This window comes from Sarcophilus harrisii, chromosome 1 (assembly GCF_902635505.1).
Source record: "Sarcophilus harrisii chromosome 1, mSarHar1.11, whole genome shotgun sequence".
Classification (NCBI taxonomy): Eukaryota; Metazoa; Chordata; class Mammalia; order Dasyuromorphia; family Dasyuridae; genus Sarcophilus; species Sarcophilus harrisii.
Window position 1 is genome coordinate 314,988,643 of NC_045426.1, and position 17,578 is coordinate 315,006,220.

The window sequence follows — 17,578 nt, forward strand, 5'->3', positions numbered from 1 at the left end:
AGAAAGAAAGAAAGAAAGAAAGAAAGAAAGAAAGAAAGAAAGAAAGAAAGAAAGAAAGAAAGAAAGAAAGAAAGAAAGAAAGAAAGAAAGAAAGAAAGAAAAGAAAGAAAGAAAGAAAGAAAGAAAGAAAGGAAAGGAAGGAAGGAAGGAAGGAAGGAAGGAAGGAAGGAAGGAAAAGAAAGAAAGGAAGAAAGAAAGGAAAGAAAGGAAAGAAAAGAAAGAAAGGAAGAAAGAAAGAAAGGAAAGAAAGAAAGAAAGAAAGAAAGAAAGAAAGGAAGAAAGAAAGGAAGAAAGGAAAGGAAGAAAAGAAAAGGAAAGAAAGGAAAGAAGAAAGAAAAGGAAGGAAAAGGAAAGAAGGAAGGAAGGAAGGAAGGAAGGAAGGAAGGAAGGAAGGAAGGAAGGAAGGAAGGAAGGAAGGAAGGAAGGAAGGAAGGAAGGAAAGAGAAAAAAGAAGAGGAAGAGGAGGAGGAGAATATACATTATCTCATTTGATCCTCATAACCCTGTGAGATAGGTGCTATTATCTCCATTTTGCAGATGAGGAAACTGAGGCAGTTAGTGCTTGAGGTTGGAGTTTTGGAATCTATCCCTAGTATACTGCCTCTTCCTTTCTCATTACTAAGCATCATGCCTTCCAGAAGACCAGTAAGAATCCCCTTTTCCACTACTTTTTATCCCCACCCATTATCTTGTAGTTGTACTCCCAGCACCGAGCACAGTGCCTAGCACATAGTAAGACCATAATAAATACTTTATCTTCATCTATATCTTGATTATTAAGAAGTACCATCAGCATTAACAAAAGGAATGCAAATGCATTCAAAGCAAAACAAGAAGAAAACTCTCTTCATATTATCAAGTTATTTTTTGTGTAAATTTTTGTGTATTGTGTATTGTGTATAGAATGTCATGGTTGTTTTTTTCCCTTTTTTTATTTTTTTCCTTTTTTATTTTTTTTATTTTTTTCTGCATTTTAATAATTGTTTTTCTTTTTTACTTCTGTATTTTAATAATTGTTTTTCTTTTTGAAATTTAATTAAATTAATTAAAATTTTATTAAATTGATTAATTTTTTATTCTGCATTTTATTGTTTTTCTTTTTCCTTCAGTCTTTTAACCCCTCAAAATATTCCCCAGAATGGCCAAAAAAGGCTTTTCAATATCTCTCCCCTTTCCCTGTAATGAGCCCTGAAAGTCCTGTTTCATTTTTTTCCCCTTTTCTTTTTTTTTTTTTTGCGGCATTTTTGTGTCCATAGTGCCTAACCCAGGAACAGATATTTAATAAAAGAGTGTTGCATTGACTTGAACTAAATTAGATTAGACTGGATTGGACCACATTGTTCTGAATCTTCCCAGAAGTTACACCCTTAGGATCCAGAAAAAGAAACTATTTTCAGCGATTATTGAAGAACTCCACTTTGTTTAGGAAAAAGATTCCAAGACCAGTAGGTCTAAAAACACAGCTTCAAATTTCTCCAGTTTTGTTGAAAGGCAGGGCCTTTCTCTTCTGTCTCAAGCCTGTAGTCTTCCCTCAAAGTGTGAGAAGTTAAGTCTCCATGCCATTGAATTCTACAAGCTCTTGACACCCAAAGACTTGGCTAAATACTTCTAGAAAAGCATAAGATTGAGATGCAAAATTAGAAAAAGAAAAGGATTTTAACTTGATTTCCTAGGACCATAAATTTAGAGCTGGAAAGCACTTTTAGAAGGCCTTTATTTTACAGGTGGGGGAAATGAGGCCTAATAGCACCCATCTCCCAGGATTGTTTTAAGGACCAAATGAGATAATCTCTGTAAATCACTCTGCAAACTGCAAAGTGCTAGGTAAATACTAGTTAGCATTATCATCACTCTCTAACTCCATATCTGGTTAGTGGTTGCTAACACTGAGCACTCTCTGAGGGGATTTACTGCCTCCTTGCCTCACCCAGACCAAATTTTTAAGGACTTCTTTCCAGCAGATATACTGCTGGTTATAGGACCTAAATCACAGAACATGAAATTAAGCAGAGGGAAATTATTTTAACAGACACAGATTTGGGGTTGCGAGTGAGTGAAAAAGAAACAGAGACCATTCTGTCCAAGTTTGGGAAGATAAGGGTCATCTTGTACTTTGAGAAGGCTCTTAGAGGCCATCCCTCCCCTAACTGTTACATAAATCAAAAAATATTGGGGAGGAAGATATTCCTCATAAAAATACAATTTTTATATTAAATGTCTACCTTCAAATCACAAAATAACTTTGTACTCCCCAGAAAACCTCAGATTAGGCCCTTAAATTCAACAAACATACAAGGCATTTGTTGGTCAGTCATTTCAAAGGTAACTGACTCTTCATGACCCCATTTGGGATTTTCTTTGCAGAGATACTGGAGGGGTTTGCCATTTCCTTCTCTGGCTCTTTTTACAGATAAGGAAAGTAAGGCAAACAGGGTGAAGTGACCTGGCCAGAGTCATACAACTCATAAGCTTCTGAGGCCCGATTTCAGGTCTGGTGCTCTATCCCACCACGCAGGTAACCCTTGCACAAGGTATAACTTCATGGAATATAGCCTGCCCTGAGATTTAAAGAATTTGAAGACATCACAAATTCTTGCAATATTTCATACCATTTGGATCTATTTATATGGCTATGTATATATCAAATATAATATATTTGATATGTCAGGATACAAAAAAATTTTTTCTTAAGCTCCTACTATGTGTAGATACAAATAATAGTTTGCACTTTGCTTTTAAAATAATGCTTTGGGGACTGAAAAGCACTTTATGTTCTCTCATCCTATCTTCACAAAAATCCTCTGAGGAAAATGCTGTTATTATTCCCGGCCACGCTTTCTTCCACCTCCTCAATGACAAAAATGAAACATTCTCTGCCCTCAAGAAGCATGCATTCTGTCATCCTCTCCCATCCTCTCATCTCCTCCTTCTTCTCCCTCATTCACAAGCTTGACAATGAAAGGGAAGAGCTATGGATTCCCAAAAGAGTCCAACTGTGAGAACTCGGGCCAGGTGAGGGACCTGGGCAATACTTAACCATTGCCACAAGAGGGCAAAAAGGACTCAGAGACCTGAGGTATCAGTGAAAAAGGGAGATGAGGGAGACAGGGTCAGTTGCTTGAGTTTGGAAATCTCTAACCTTCTTAACATGGGGAGCCTGGTAGTAAGCAGGCCTCCAGTTCCCTCTGCAAGAAAGATCTCACCTAGAGACACTCAGATCTGGCTCACCCATCCCCTAGAGTCGGGCACCAGAAATCCTGTTTCCACCAGATAGACCTGCTCCTCCTCACAGGTCAAGTTCCAACAGGTATGGAAATACTAACTCCACCTCTTCCTCTATCCTGACCTTCCCAGAATTGACACAGGAACTGTCCCGTTGCTAATGGTGCCTCATTTTTCTTCCACAGGTAAGGTTGCTCATTCACCTGCAGGAGAGTTTTCAGAGAAATGGAGCAGATCTGGGTCGACTCTCAAGCTGGCAGTCTGGGATCTGTGAAGTATCAGAAGCTACTTTTCCAGGAATCTGAATCTGAGGAAGAGGAAGAGGATGAAGAGGAGGAGGAGGAGGAGGAGGAGGAAATGAAAGTGGTGCTATTTCCAGACTCAGGTCACCAAAGGGCTCCACAAGCGTGAGTTGAGGGGAGGTTGATGTTGTCCTGTACCTACCCTGTGTGCTAAGAGGTAAAAAAGAAAGCACGTGAGAGTCAGTGAGAGAGAGACAGTCAGACAGACAGTGAGAGATGTCCCTGCAGAATGCCATTTTTTATAAGGTCAGTAGAAATGGCATGAGCCCAAGGATCGGACCTCAGTTGGTCTCTTGGCTCAAGTTCCCTTTCTTCTAAGCCTGATCTTATGACTCCTACACCTGTCGGGACCTGCTGGGCACTGAGCTTACCTAGCAATTATTTGAATAATAATAACACATTCCTAAACAGCTTTAAAGGACACAAGTACTTTCTTGACAATGACTCTGCTAGGTAGACAGTGCAAGGATTAATGTCATCCCCTTGTGCAGGTGAGGAGATTTTGCCTAAGAATCTCAAGCTTTGTTCCAATGAGATTAGATCCAAAAATCTGAGATTCAAAGTGTATGTATCAGCAACTCTGGACCGCCACCCTCGGGAGTTCAGTCCTGAGGACACTGAGACAGCAAACCTCATGGCAGGGGTCCCTGACCACCTATCCCAAAGCAGCATTCTTCACCATCTAAAACCACCCAGTTAGCAAGATTTCCCCCCCAGAGGACCTGCCTGACAAGCTCAGCTTCTTTGACGGATTTTCCACCCACCCACTCTCTGTATCCACAGAAATCCTGCCCAAAGCAGACTGAAGATCTGGACTGGGATACTTTCAGCCCTCCTGCTGCTTGGACTAAGCTTCTACTTGGCTGCCAGACAGTTGAAGCTCACGGGGGCCTCTGACCAACCCCAGGAAGTGGCAGCTGATCAGGTCCAGAGCCTTGATCACCACACATCTGGACACCACCACAGCCCTGGCGTGTACCCTCATGGAGCGGTCATCAGTGAGTCAGGTCAGTGGGATAGGAAGGGAAGGAGCAGGAGCAAGCGGGGAGATGGAAAGAGGCATAGGGACGCAGGGGTGGATGTGCAAGAAATGCTCTCGGGCCCCCCATTAACCTATCTTCCTCCCCTATCACAGACACGTGTTCCATCCTGGGGAGAGACCTGCTGCTGGATGGGGGGAACGTGGTGGATGCAGGGGTAGGAACTGCCCTCTGCCTGGCATTAGTGCATCCCCATGAAACAGGATTGGGTTAGTATGATTCCCAAGTCTCCCAGAATCGTCACAAATAATATCCTGAGTCTTCCTCTATTCTCCATATTTTCTAGATCAGGAAAAAACCCTAATTCTTCAGGATGGTGTCAGCATGACCCATCCAGAAGTATTTGAGTAAAAGTGGTCAGGAAATGCTATAAAGGGGGGTGGTTTCAGGTGAAGAATAACTAGATTTGAACAGTAGTATGAAACAGGGGAGAGAATACTGAACTTGGGATCAAGAAGACCAAATCCCATTTCTGACATTAAGTACTGTGTGATCCTAAGCAAGTCACTTACCATCTCTGAGCCTCAGTATCCCCATCTGTCAGATGAGGAGGCTGGACTGGAAAGCCTCTAGCTGTAGAGCCTGTGATCCTGGATGACCTCTGAAGTTCCTTCTAACCGTATAATTTTAGGACACAAACCCCTGATTCCCCATAGACAAAGTAAATGTTACGCTTTTGATCTTTTCTCCTGAACGAGATCAGCCTGAGCCTCCCAACTCTTCTGGTCTGAGTTAACTCAAACACCATGAGAAGTTATCTCAAGCACAACCATTAGCTTGTCAGGACTGGAAGAGACCTTAGAATCATCCCTGCCATTTTATCTAATAAAAATTAACAGTAAGGCTGGGACCAAACCGTTGTGTTTGTGGGACTGGTTAAAGTCCATGCAAGCATTTTCAGTGCTTACAGATGAAAAGAACCAGGGATAAAAGAGATGAGGAGTGGCCTGGCCACTGGTCTGCTGTCCAGATTGGTGTGGCCTTCGATGCCCCGGAACACCTTAGCATCACACTCTCTCTGACCCGTCAAGATGAAGTCACTGACCCCCTGATCTCTCCCTCCAGACTGTTATTGTGTCTCCCTGGACCCTGTCAGTTAGGCCCCCAATTAGGATGTACTGGGTTAGTGTGAGCTCCTCCTGCAGGCCTTCAGATTATGTCAGCACGGCCTATGTCCTTTCTTCCATGAGATGGGAATGTCCAGCCCCAAGCCAAGCCAGGTCTCTGACACCTGGTCTCTTCCCCATCCTTCCACCCTACAAGACCGGCACAAATCTTCTCCCTTTCTTCCCAGGCGCTGTGTTCTGGGCCCTCTTCCATAACAGCTCTTCCAATCAAACCACAGCCCTGATGCCGGCTCCAGCCCAGGCTCTTGCGCCCGGCCTGGGAATGCCAGGGGCTCTGCCTGCCCTCCGCCTTCTGCACCGAAACCTAGGCCGTCTGCCCTGGCCCCGACTGCTGGCTGCTACCATAGCCCTGGCCCAAGATGGCTTCTCCGTGGACAAAGCCTTAGCAGAGGCGCTGGCGGAGCGGGGTGCAGCGGGCCAGGCCACAGGCCTGTGCCCACTACTGTGCCACCCCAATGGGACCGTGCTGGGCCAGGGCAGCCACGTAACCAACCTGGGCCTGGCTGCTGTGCTCCAGAGAGCTGCCCAGACTCCCGAAAGTGATGGCCAGTTTCTGAGGGCTCTCCTGCGCCCAGTGGCAGAGGACTTGTACCTAGAAGAGCCCCTGCATGCCCGCCTGCCCACCCTGGAGCCAGCCGTGCAGCTTGCGTTGCCCCAAGGCCTGCTGTTTACCACCCCAAATCCCACAGCTGGTGAGCTACTACTGAAGATACTGAGGAACCCCCTGCAGGCAGGGTGGCTCCCCTCTGACCCTTGCCCTGAGCTCCTGGCAGCTGCCCAGGGTGCATACGCCGGGGCCGCTCCTGCAGCCCCTGTCGGCAGCCTCCTGGCAGCCATGGACAGAGAGGGCTCCGTGCTCCTCATGGCCTCCTCCCTCAACAGCACCTTTGGCTCCGGGAGGCTACTGCCATCCACAGGTATCCTCCTTAGTGACTTTGTGGAAGATTCCCAGACTCTCAGCTGGGCCTGCCCTGCCCTGCTGTGCTGCGGACCTGAGGGTGATGTGCTGGCTCTGGCAGCTCCCGGAGGATCCTCAGCACCCCTGGCTGTGGCCAGGACCCTGCTCAGCCACCTGGTTCTTCAGCAGCCCCTGCCCGATGCCGTCACTCAGCCCCAGCTACACATCCAGCTTGGCTCCAACGGGGCCCCCCTGACCTGCAGGAAGACCTCTCCTGAAACAGGGGCCCCCCGCCCTGAGGCTCTGCTCCTCGTGACCACCCAGGCTGAACACGTCAGGGCCACAGGCGTTCCGGCCAGCTCCTACCCTTCCCGTGGGCATTAGCCCAGGGAGTTATCCCTGCCTCGCAAGCACTTCTGGGGAATGGGGACTCTGTCAGAGGGGGTACTAGTGTCCGGCACTGACCTCCAGAGGTGGTCAGGGAGCCGCTGCTGCTTCTGCATGCAAAGGGGGCTATGTGGAAATGCTAAGGGAGGAACCTGGGAAGCATCTGTGGCACTGAGCGGTCTGCCAGGGGGCACTAAGGAAGTGTGAGAAGTCACAGGGACTATTAATGTGCTATTGCCAGAGGCAGCCAGGTGCCCCAGTGGCTGCAGCTTGGAGCTGGAGTCAGGTTCTACTTATACATACACACACATACATACATATATCCTTAGACAAATGGGGATAATAGCATGTATGTCCCAGGTTGTTGTACTGGTTATACAACCAGGGATATACAATTGTTTTGTATTCAGTGTATTGTTGTATTGGATTAAATGAGATATTTGTGCCTGGTATATAGTAGGTGCTATGATTATTGCATTCTCTTCCCTATACCAGCAGGATGCAGGGCACAGAATTAAGTGAGAAGGCCTGGGAAAGATGGAGGAAAATTGGGCAAAAAAATGGGGGGAAAAAAGGAAGTCAGTGGTAGTTCTGCTTCCATCTTGCTGTGATTTCTGGAAAATCACTTCCCAGATCTGGGATTCAAGGCACCCACTTGTTAAATAAGAGGTTTAAATTAGGTGATGTGAAATGTAGCTTTCAGTTCTGATAGCCTCTAAATCTAAGTCTTTTTTACTAAAGAAAAGAAGGAAAAACATTGTCAGATAGTTGTCATCTGCCACATTGGTCTAAATATGGGGTACACGTTTGTCCCTCAAATCTGGTTTATAAAAATCCTTGGTTTGGCCTATGATTTATGTTATAATATTCACTGTACACTTATATGTTTTTTACTTGCAAAGAAATCTCATGGAGCAGAGCTGGAAGGTATATGGCTTATATTTAGGGTAGCCTACATTTGGATAATTCCAATTATCTTGATACACTTATACATCCTGGGACATCGGGGTAAACTATCCACCTGGAAGTAGTCCATTAACTACCTGCTGCCCTCCTAATCCAGGAGATATGATTGATATTCTCACTCCAGTCTTTGCCTTGCTAGGGAAAAGGCTGAAAAGTGGCGGAGGGAGGGAGGGAAGTAATCCCAAAAAACACTGAAAAGGAAATCTTTGGAGTAGATATCCCAGACAGGATTGAGGTGAGGAAAAGGAACTGAAGCCATAATTTCTAAACTGGACTAGTCAATCCCATCTGTGATTGATCTTGGAGAAGAAAGCCCATACCTTTAAACTCTTTCAGCATCAGTTTCTGGTCTCTTAGGTTCATTTTGGGGTATTTCTTTTGTTTGCTTTTTTTAGTAAAAGTTCCTTTTGAAAATAATTTTAATTTCATCTCACTTGAATTAAAAAAAAAAATGTCTGTTACTATCAAAACATTAAAAGGGAAGGAGAGCCCCAAGAGGCATGGAAGTGGCAGCTATCCTGACCTGGTTCCTAAAAAATCATTGAACTTGAATGATATAAATTTTTAAATAAAGTTTTTTCCTTCCCCTGGATTCTAGCTCACATCATAATTTCAGAACTCCGCACTTTCCCTGTACCCTGTTAAACTCCCAGAGAATGGGCTAGCATAGTTCCCTGGTCCTGCCTTACATTTAACCATGTGTCCTACAAGCACCTTAGACTCTGTTTATAATGGGCAAGTCACTCAATCTCAGTTTCTTCATCTCTATAATGAGAGGGTTAGACTAAATGTCCTTTGAACTCCATATCCATGACCATATGACTCTAAGAAGCTGCTCTTTATTCAGGGAGCATGTAAATGTGTATACATCTGAACATGTCTATACATAGCTAGAACTGCACATGTTTGTGCACCTTTAAGTGTGCCCTCTACATGGAGGCATGTTTATACCAGTGTCTGCAAAACTCTCCGAACTTGCAGTCGAGGGTCTGGAATGCATCTGTGTGTACACTTGGATCTAGATATGGGGACTCCCTCCTTGAGAAGAAGGAGACTCTCTAAGAGACACACCAAGCTTTTACTCTGACACAAGAGGACATGGAAAAGGGATTAGACTGGTCCGCTTGAGCACAGTGAGCCAAACTAGGACCAAGGGATAAGGTCAGATGGGTTCAAGAAAAATGATTATATCTCTCAAGTTAATAACCAGTTACTATTGAGGCGATTCAGGATTTTTTCCCTTCTTATTTCCTCATTCTCTACTATGTCAAATCAGCCTCTGAGAAATAGGGCTGATAATGAGATTGGATTTAACTTTCTTCTAACTGGGAAAGTTTAGATGCATCAAAATGCATCCTAATCTAGTAGAATTTGGGGTCACTGGGTTCTATTGAGACAAGGTTGGGTGGAGATAGTGAGCTGGGAGTGATCTGAATAGAGATAAAAGTGACAATCAAAGTCATGGCCCCTGATTTCTCATTAGAATAGGTCTGCCTCTCATAATAATATTCATACATTAATTGTTAATCACTCAGAGTTGAATGCCACCTGTTGGGAACACTTGTTATTCTTCCAAGAGTACATAAGTGTTAAGAGGTCTCCAGGAGGGATGTTTGGTTTACCAGAGATAGCCAAATGATCATCTTTTATTAATTATTCACTAGCCATAATTAATTACCCAGAAATTATGTTTCTCAAACTTTGTACACATCATAGATTTGACAAACAATATGTGTACTCCAGAAAGGTGAGGTTGGATTTGTCAAGCATGTTATAAAGGGAATTCTTGGGCAGGTTGAAGCAAAAGGCTGCTGGGGTCACTTCCAACTCTGAAACACTGATTTGGTGGCATTCATTAAGACTTCTATCCTTCCTATACAAATCAGAGATGATTGACACTTCAGCTTAGCGACTATTCAACCCATCAATCAGATGAAACACAGGAAAAGTTCCTCTTTCTGAAGAGAAGGGGAGGCAAGGACAACCCCTCTAACCCAAAAAGTGGATATGAGAAGTCCCAAGGAATCCAATGAGAACTAGATTTAGACTAAGAACCAATCAGGGCAATCCAAACATGTAATCTTCAGTATGAATGACACACCTGAAGCTTTGACATTCTCTCATTTGAAGCTCTACACCTATATTTCCCCCATTTTCATTTTATTGTTGTGATCCCTATTTTTTTTTCCTGGCAGTAAAGACTTTTTTAAAATGGAGATGAATATCCAGAATACTGAATATGAAGGCGGAAGTTTCAAATCTTGGCTCTAATACTTATTCCATGTGTGTCCTTGAGCAAGTTATCCACTAAGGTTTTAGTTTCATCATCTAACACAAGACCACTTCCAATTCAAAACTCAGGATCCTAGGGGAAAAGTCTGAGTTTTAGAAACCAAGTGTCCCCTGGTGATAGTTCCCAGTAGTGGCAGTTTAAGAATGAGGGTGGATGAGATTTTCCTGGATTCTACAAGAAAAGGATGATCTGGTAGTTTGTCAAAGCTGACAACTTCAAAGGGTGAGTGGGTAGGTGTATAGTCCATTGCCTGGAAAGTATGTGTTCTTATGATGGAGGGTCACCTCTGAGCAAAGAATCCTCAAAAAATAACAAAGCCATAATTCATTGCCCTCCTGGGTGGACTATGTGATCCCCACTCAGGATTTTGGCTCTGGAGAAATGTGAGTCTTGGGGATGGCCAGATATTCTCTGTGGTTTTACCCTCCCAGATGAGGGGTATCTCCAAACATCTTTGACTGCCTCATTAGGGAGGTGACATTAAGGGATTTATCAAAACCTTCCTTAAACCTGTTCATGTTTTCAGCCTTGACCATGTCTCAGGCATAATATATTACTTATATGTAGTCCCTGTTGTTTGTATTGAACCTTTGATTTCAGTAGTATAGGGAAATCTCAGTGTAGATGATCACTTGCTTTACAAGTAACAGTCTTAGAAAATTTCCAGGGGCCACTGAGAGATTAAGTGATTTTTCTAAAGTCGCCCAAACATTACGTTCCAGAAGCGTGTCTCTAAGGCAGAACTTCTTGATGCAGAAACCAGCTATCTACCCACCACACTCTGCTGTATCAGCTTATTTGTCCTAAACCTGCGCCTCTCTCTCAAATCCTAAAAGAGATGTTGCCCCTCATTCTAAGGTCTGGAGTTTGAGTTAGCAAGTTCTATATCTCTCCACCGCCACCTCAAGGATTTTCTAAACTCTTCTTAGACAAGAGCATCCCCCATCCCACTGTCTAAGACCTCATGCCCAGAACTGCACATGGTTAGTGATTTACAGAATGTAATGGGGATGAGGAGGAGCTTCATTTGTTTTTTCTTCCTGATGTGCTATCTAGCATTTACAGTGACCTTTTAATCATAAGAATATTCAATAGGACCAGGGAAGCAAAGAAGGTGCCACTTTACCTCTGACCCTTAACCCCAATCTCTGCATGTCCAAAAATATAGGACTAAAGGAAGAGCTGGCACACATTTCATTGGAAATACACTCCAGTTCTAGAGCCACTCCATTCCACCTCAAGTCTCCCTCTACTCCTCCATCTGTTATATCCACTCAAAGACAAAGAATGAGACACTACAACTGGGTCAAAAATCTGGCACGAAGCAATAGATGGCCACAGTTGTTGGAAAAATCAATATTTCTGGGGTCTGTGGGCTCCACATCCATGGGAAGGAACAGGTGCTTCCAAGGTGAGTTCTGTGCCCCCAGGACAAGCTCCATGTCCTAAGGGAGAGCTCTGTGCCCCCAAAGCCATGCGTCCACAAGAGGGCTCTGTGTCCCCATGTTGATGAGCTCCACGTTCTCAAGGAGGACTCCAGGTCCAACAATAGGTCGTGTGTTCTGGGGTATTCAATGTCCCCAAGAAGGACAGTATGCTTGGGGACAGGTGTCAGCTGGCACAAATGCTGTTGATGGAAGGACCACCTGGCCCCACCAAGCCCAGCTCCTCCTGCTCATTGATGCAGAGCTGGTACCCGCATCCCCGGGGTCTGGAGAGGGGGGGGACTTTGCCATCGGATTTGGCTCGAGGGGGTAGCAGGAAGCCCACGCTGCCTGCAATGAGCATATGCCAGATGCTGTGGATGTAGAAATAATTGTCCCGTGTCTCGACAAAGGCATAGAGGAGAACTGCACTGCCGGCAATGAGGCTGCCGGGGCACAGGTAGAACAGCCAGCGACGCCACGTCGGAGGGTAACAGTGTCTGCGGCGGACGCTGCGCACCGTCTGGGGGAAGAGAATCTGGAGTCAGGAGTCGGGAGAGCAAGGACTGGGGGAGGAGACAGGTAGAGGGACACAGGCTGAGTATAGCCAAGGAGAACCTGTGGACTCAAGGGTCAAAGAGCTAGCTAAGGCTCTCCTGGGATTATTTGTAGTATCCACAGGAGATCCTACCCTCATTCCCCCGATTATTGCTTCTGTCTTGCTCAAATTCTAGATATTGCCACTTCTGCTCTGGTCTCTCTTTCCTGTGGCCCGGCTCCATGCCCCTAAATCACTGGGTTTAAATGAGCTGAGTCACAAGTTTGCTTTAAGGGAATGTTGAGCCTTAGGGAACACTCTGAAGAAAAAGCAATGATGAACATAAAATGGGATAAAATAAAAAATGCATGTATCCAAAGAAAATGTACAGAATAATGAGACCCAGAGGAGACAAAAGTAGGAAGTAGAATACTCAAGAAATGTTCCCCTGAGACTTTAGAAAAGTCATTTAATCTCTCAGTGGCCCCTGGAAATTTTCTAAGACTGTTACTTATAAAGCAAGCAGCCATCTATGCTGAGATTTAATCTACACCATTGAAATCAAAGGTCCAATGCAAAAAGTTTCCCACTAATGCAATTGAAAGAACCCCACACTCTTTCCTTCTTTCCTCTCTTTTTCTGACAAGATAGTAAATAACTAAGAATTCATAGAGGATGAATCTATGTCTCCAGACTTGTGAGCCAGAACACCTATTTTTGGTGTAAAGCTATAGGACTTTAAGTAAACCACTTAAACAGTGATTCTAAGTTTCCTTATGTGTGAACTATCACATGAAGTTGTTGGGGAAAATCAATAATAGAGATGTAGGTGGTTGTTATTATTGTCTTAATAATAATTATGGTTGAATTAAGGAAAATTCATTTTAACTTCAACCATGTCAAGATTATAATAACTTTGTAGGAAAATATAATAGTTGATTAGTTAGATATAAATCAGAAGCCCAGAGATTTGGTATAAAAGCCAAGAAGGTAACAGGCCCGGACCAGTGAGGGTATCAAGAGTAAGCTAAAGGTCTAAGAACCATGGAGTCAATTGGAACATGAAAAAGAAAATATATCTTTTAAGTCAGGACAAGCAGGGGGAGGCTTCTATCAACCTGATTAGTTCAAGATAATATATGCAGCAAACAGAAATCATTCATTGTGTGTGGCTTAAAAACTTGACCTATTAATCATATTCGTAACTCAGGTAATAACTAGAAAAAAAGGGTATCAGTTTACTTTTAGAGCCTTTAGCTAAAGCAAGGAGCATGTAACTCTGCTAACATTGAGAGGGAAAAGTAGTTACTAGTCTAATAATGATCAAGATAATGGCTGATCACCTGCCCTGAGGAGAAAAAAATTAATAAAATATCATAGAAATAGAGTAGGGATCCATCTAGAACTGAACCAAAGCTGACCAGGTAACTAGAAGGTAGCTAAGAGGTCAATGGATAGGATGCTAGCTTTGGACTCAGAGTTAGATGTGCATCCTGCCCTGAACATTTATTATCTGGACAAGTCACTCAATCTGTCTCAGCCTCAGTTTTTTGTGTAAAATGAGGGGTTGGATTCAGTAACTTCTAAGGTCCTTTCCAGTTCTTAATCCTTAATTCTATGAAAACAATATTTGTTCAGTTACTCAGAAAACAGGAAGTCTCTGTTAAGTGTGATTCTGACAAAATAGCTTGTTTTATGGCCTGGAGGTGACTGAATTCTGAAAAACTAGAGCAACAGAGAACATACTAGAGAAGGAAATGGGGAGACAGGGAAAGATCCTACTAAACTATTAGGATTTGAGGGCAGTTGCAATGCTGGTCCATATTTTTGCCTAGCTAATCAGAAGCTCAGCCTAGCTGAATTTGAAGAAGTTAATCACTAGAAGGCTAGCTATCAAATGATGACTTGAGGGAGGGACTAGAACTGAAACTAGAGCAACAGAGAACATTCTAGAGAAGGAAATGAGAAGAAAAGGATCTACTAAACTACTTAGATTGAGGGCAGCTCCAATGTGGTCCAATTATGGATCCTTCAAGTCTAAGTACAGAAGTCACCTACTGAATTTGAAGATGTTAATCAATGGAAGGTCTAGTATCAAATGATGACTTGTCATTTGAAAATTAAGAAAGAAGAAAGAGGAGGAAGAAGAGGAAAGAGAAAAAAGAAAGAGGATAAGAAAAAGCAAAAAGAGAAAGAGGAGAAGGAAAAAAAGGAAAAAGAGTTAAAAAGGAGGAGGAGATGATGATGAAAAGAATAATGAAAGAAGAGAAGAGAGGAGAAGGAAGAAAGGAAGAAGAGAAGAAAGGAGGAGGAGATGATGATGAAAAGAAAAGAAGAAGAGGAAGAAGAAGAAAGAAGAGAAGAAGAGAAAGAAAGAAGAGAAGAAGAAGAAGAAAAGGAAGAAAGGAAGAAGAAGAAAGAAAGAAAGAAAGAAAGAAAGAAAGAAAGAAAGAAAGAAAGAAAGAAAGAAAGAAAGAAAGAAAGAAAGAAAGAAAGAAAGAAAGAAAGAAAGAAAGAAAGAAAGAAAAGAGCAAGATGTCCTGGATTTATGTAATATAAGAGGCTCTGTATTTCATCTCCACTATCCATATAAAGGTCAAGCTTTAGGACCTAGTTCATCTTGTAACCTTCAAAGGCAGAATTTCCATGTCCTGGTAAGGAGCCTCAAGAGAACTAGCATGAGAGAATCCAACTCCAGAGATTAAGAGATTGAACAAAACAAGAATAGAATGGAAAGCAGGGAAAAATCAAAGATAAGTAATCTTTGTGATTCACCCAAGAGCCAGGATCATTTAACTTAAGACTGAACTCTTCTGTGGGTATCATCAATACAAATGCTAAAAAAAACTTAGGGGATGCTGTGAGGAGCAGTAGAAAGAGGGGAGGCCAGATCAGGAAGCTCCCCTTGGGTTGATGAAAATTAATTGCGAGCCAAAATCATTCAAAGGTGACAAAAAGAAAGCAAGAAAATCAAATTCTCCCTAACCCTGAAATGAGTATCTCAGAGGCACAGTAACAGGTCTGTGGGGCTATGGAGACCATGGGCAATGGGATTTTGGAACCTGGTATATTGATAAAAACATAAAGCCAGTTGGGGCCATGAATGCAGATATGGGGAAGACTTGAGGAAAGGATACAGGTAGGGACATAGAATGGAAAGGTGGAGATGAAGCAGGGACAAGGATAAAGATATGGAATAAAGATAAGAATGTGGGTTTAGGGTAGAAATACAAGTATAGGATGAGGACATGGACATAAGATCCTACAGGAAAGGATTCCAAAAATGAATAAAATCTATAACCTCACATCTAAGGGGAAGAATTATTATAGAAGCCATGCTGGACCACCCTCTCCTCATACATGACATAATCAGAACATTGCCTTTCCACCCCCACATCTCTGACTTCCCTTACTCATGATGTGACTGACCTTCACTAGGCCAGGTGGTCAGGCCAAGACCACCGTTCCCCATGCATCCTTACCCATGCCGTAGCCAGGATCCCAAGGGCAAAGAGACTAGGTCCAAGAAGGTTCCAGAGGCCATGTCGGTCAAGCTGCAGAGCCATGGACAGTAGCATGGCCCCAAGCAGGTAGAGAACCTGAGGAAGAAGTGATAAAGGTAAGCTCAGAGTCAGAAGCTCAGGAGCCTTGGGAGACAGGGACCTTAGAAATAGGGCTGGATGGATGCTAGGGGGAGGTCACAGAGCAGAGGGGAAATTGGAATTAGGAAAGGGACCAAAAAAGGAAGAAAGTACTTGAAATAAGGGCCAGAATTTTGGGATGGGGAAGAGGTATGGGAGACTAAAAAAAGGAGTAAGGGATATATTTATGGACAACAATATCTTACAAATATTATCCCATCTTATTCCCCCAACAATTCTGGGAAATAAATACTATTACCACCCCCATTTTACACATGAGAAAGCTTAATCAAGCAGAAGTTAATGGACCTGTCCAGGTCACACAGGGTCTTGTACTCAGGTAGGTCTTCTTAACTCCAGGTCTAGTGTTCTATCTGCTGGGTTGAGGATGGCACTTTTAAATGAAGAATAATGAGAGCAAAGCACTGAGAGATAAGTGGGAAAAGTGTTTCTTTCTCATATTATGAATAGCCAATTATTACGGGAGACCTCAGCTATTCTCCCTTTATCCTATTTCCTTGATCAATCGCTCAAGGACAGGACAAATAGAAAGATAGGATAAATATTCTGATTCTGAGTATTGCTACTCTGCTTAACTAGCTCAGGCATGAGTAGAGGACATGGATTCTTTGTCTAGATTGCCCAAGTCTTGGGTTTTAATCTGTTCAAATTCTGTGGGCTTCCTCACCCTGTAGTGATCTGGCCATCAGTAAAATGTCTATATCCTGGGCATTCTCACTCAGACAGCGACCATTTGTAGATGTGAAACAGATTTTGGAGAGGGTAAGTAAATGGCATAGAGGATAGGTGACTGGCCATGGAGTCAGGAGGACCTCAGGTCAAATTTTTTTCTGACCTCAGACATTTTTTAGTGACATTATCCTGAGCAAGTCACTTAACTCTCCAATGGAGGAGGAAAAGGAGGAAGAGAAGAAGGAAAAAAAGAGGAGGAGGGAGAAGGAGGAAAAGGAGGAAGAAGAGAAGAGGGAGGAAGAGGAGAAGGAGGAAGATGAAGAGGAGGAGAAGGAGGAAGAGAAGGAGGAAGAGGAGGAGGGAGAAGGAGGAGGATGAGGAAGAGGAAAAATAGAAAAAATAGATTGGATTTCAGGAATAGGTTAGTCATCTGCTTAGAGTTTACTCCTTCCTCCTTGAAATTAATATTAGACTTACCTGCTTGACCACAGGCTGCAGACGAGCCATGGCAATGACTGTGACCCACACAGACATGAGGGAGCCCAAGAAGTCACAGAACTGCAGAACATCATAGTCCATGATGCAGAAAACCACAATGCCCGGCTGGTCACATGCATGGTAGAACTAGGGGCAGAGGTCAGAAGTCACTAATAGGATTAAATTTTAGGGTTAGGCCCTACATCAATAGTGTTAAACTCAAAAAGACTTGGGGATCACTAAAAAGTCCAATGACAATCTATGTGGATGATCTTCATGATAACATGAAATAAGTTTAATTGTATTTTTAATTCTTTTGTTAAATATTTCTCAATTACATTTTAATCTGGTTTGAGCTGTACTCATTGTTATGAGGCATGTTCCAGTGTATTTGGCATTTCCCTCCTAAATCAAACTTTTTCTACTGACAACCCCTTTTTGCCCAAGAAATTTTTGTGCATCCCCAGGTACATACACACACACACACACACACACACACACACATATCACAGTGAAAGTACATATATATGTATATGTATGTATGTATGTGTATATATATATATATATATA

General features: G+C 43.2%; 2 protein-coding genes across 3 annotated transcripts in view; one reads left to right on the top strand and one right to left on the bottom strand.

Moving 5' to 3' along the window:
- The first annotated feature begins 3,440 nt into the window (after window positions 1-3,440).
- Window positions 3,441-7,237, top strand: GGT6 (gamma-glutamyltransferase 6). The gene is made up of 4 exons (XM_012543040.2): window positions 3,441-3,629; window positions 4,308-4,531; window positions 4,660-4,773; window positions 5,859-7,237. The coding sequence occupies exons 1-4, from the start codon at window positions 3,448-3,450 to the stop codon at window positions 6,971-6,973; spliced, it is 1,635 nt and encodes a 544-aa protein (XP_012398494.1). The 5' UTR covers window positions 3,441-3,447; the 3' UTR covers window positions 6,974-7,237.
- A 2,763-nt stretch (window positions 7,238-10,000) lies between these two features.
- The window catches only part of TMEM8B (transmembrane protein 8B), a 76,229-nt gene continuing 68,651 nt past the window's right edge, over window positions 10,001-17,578 (bottom strand). For both annotated transcript variants that reach the window (XM_023497621.2, XM_031945334.1), the window contains 3 exons: window positions 17,009-17,155; window positions 15,680-15,796; window positions 10,001-12,182 (listed from right to left, as the gene is read on the bottom strand). In XM_023497621.2, the coding sequence (XP_023353389.1) occupies window positions 11,847-12,182; window positions 15,680-15,796; window positions 17,009-17,155 (600 nt within the window). In that variant the 3' untranslated portion in view covers window positions 10,001-11,846. The remainder of the gene's footprint in view (window positions 12,183-15,679; window positions 15,797-17,008; window positions 17,156-17,578) is intronic.

Coding starts and splice junctions, on each gene's coding strand:
- GGT6 (XM_012543040.2), top strand. CDS start 3,448: ATGGAGCAGATCTGGGTCGACTCTCAAGCTGGCAGTCTGGGATCTGTG. Junction 3,630..4,307: donor CACCAAAGGGCTCCACAAGC/GTGAGTTGAGGG, acceptor CTGTATCCACAG/AAATCCTGCCCAAAGCAGAC. Junction 4,774..5,858: donor TCCCCATGAAACAGGATTGG/GTTAGTATGATT, acceptor CTTTCTTCCCAG/GCGCTGTGTTCTGGGCCCTC.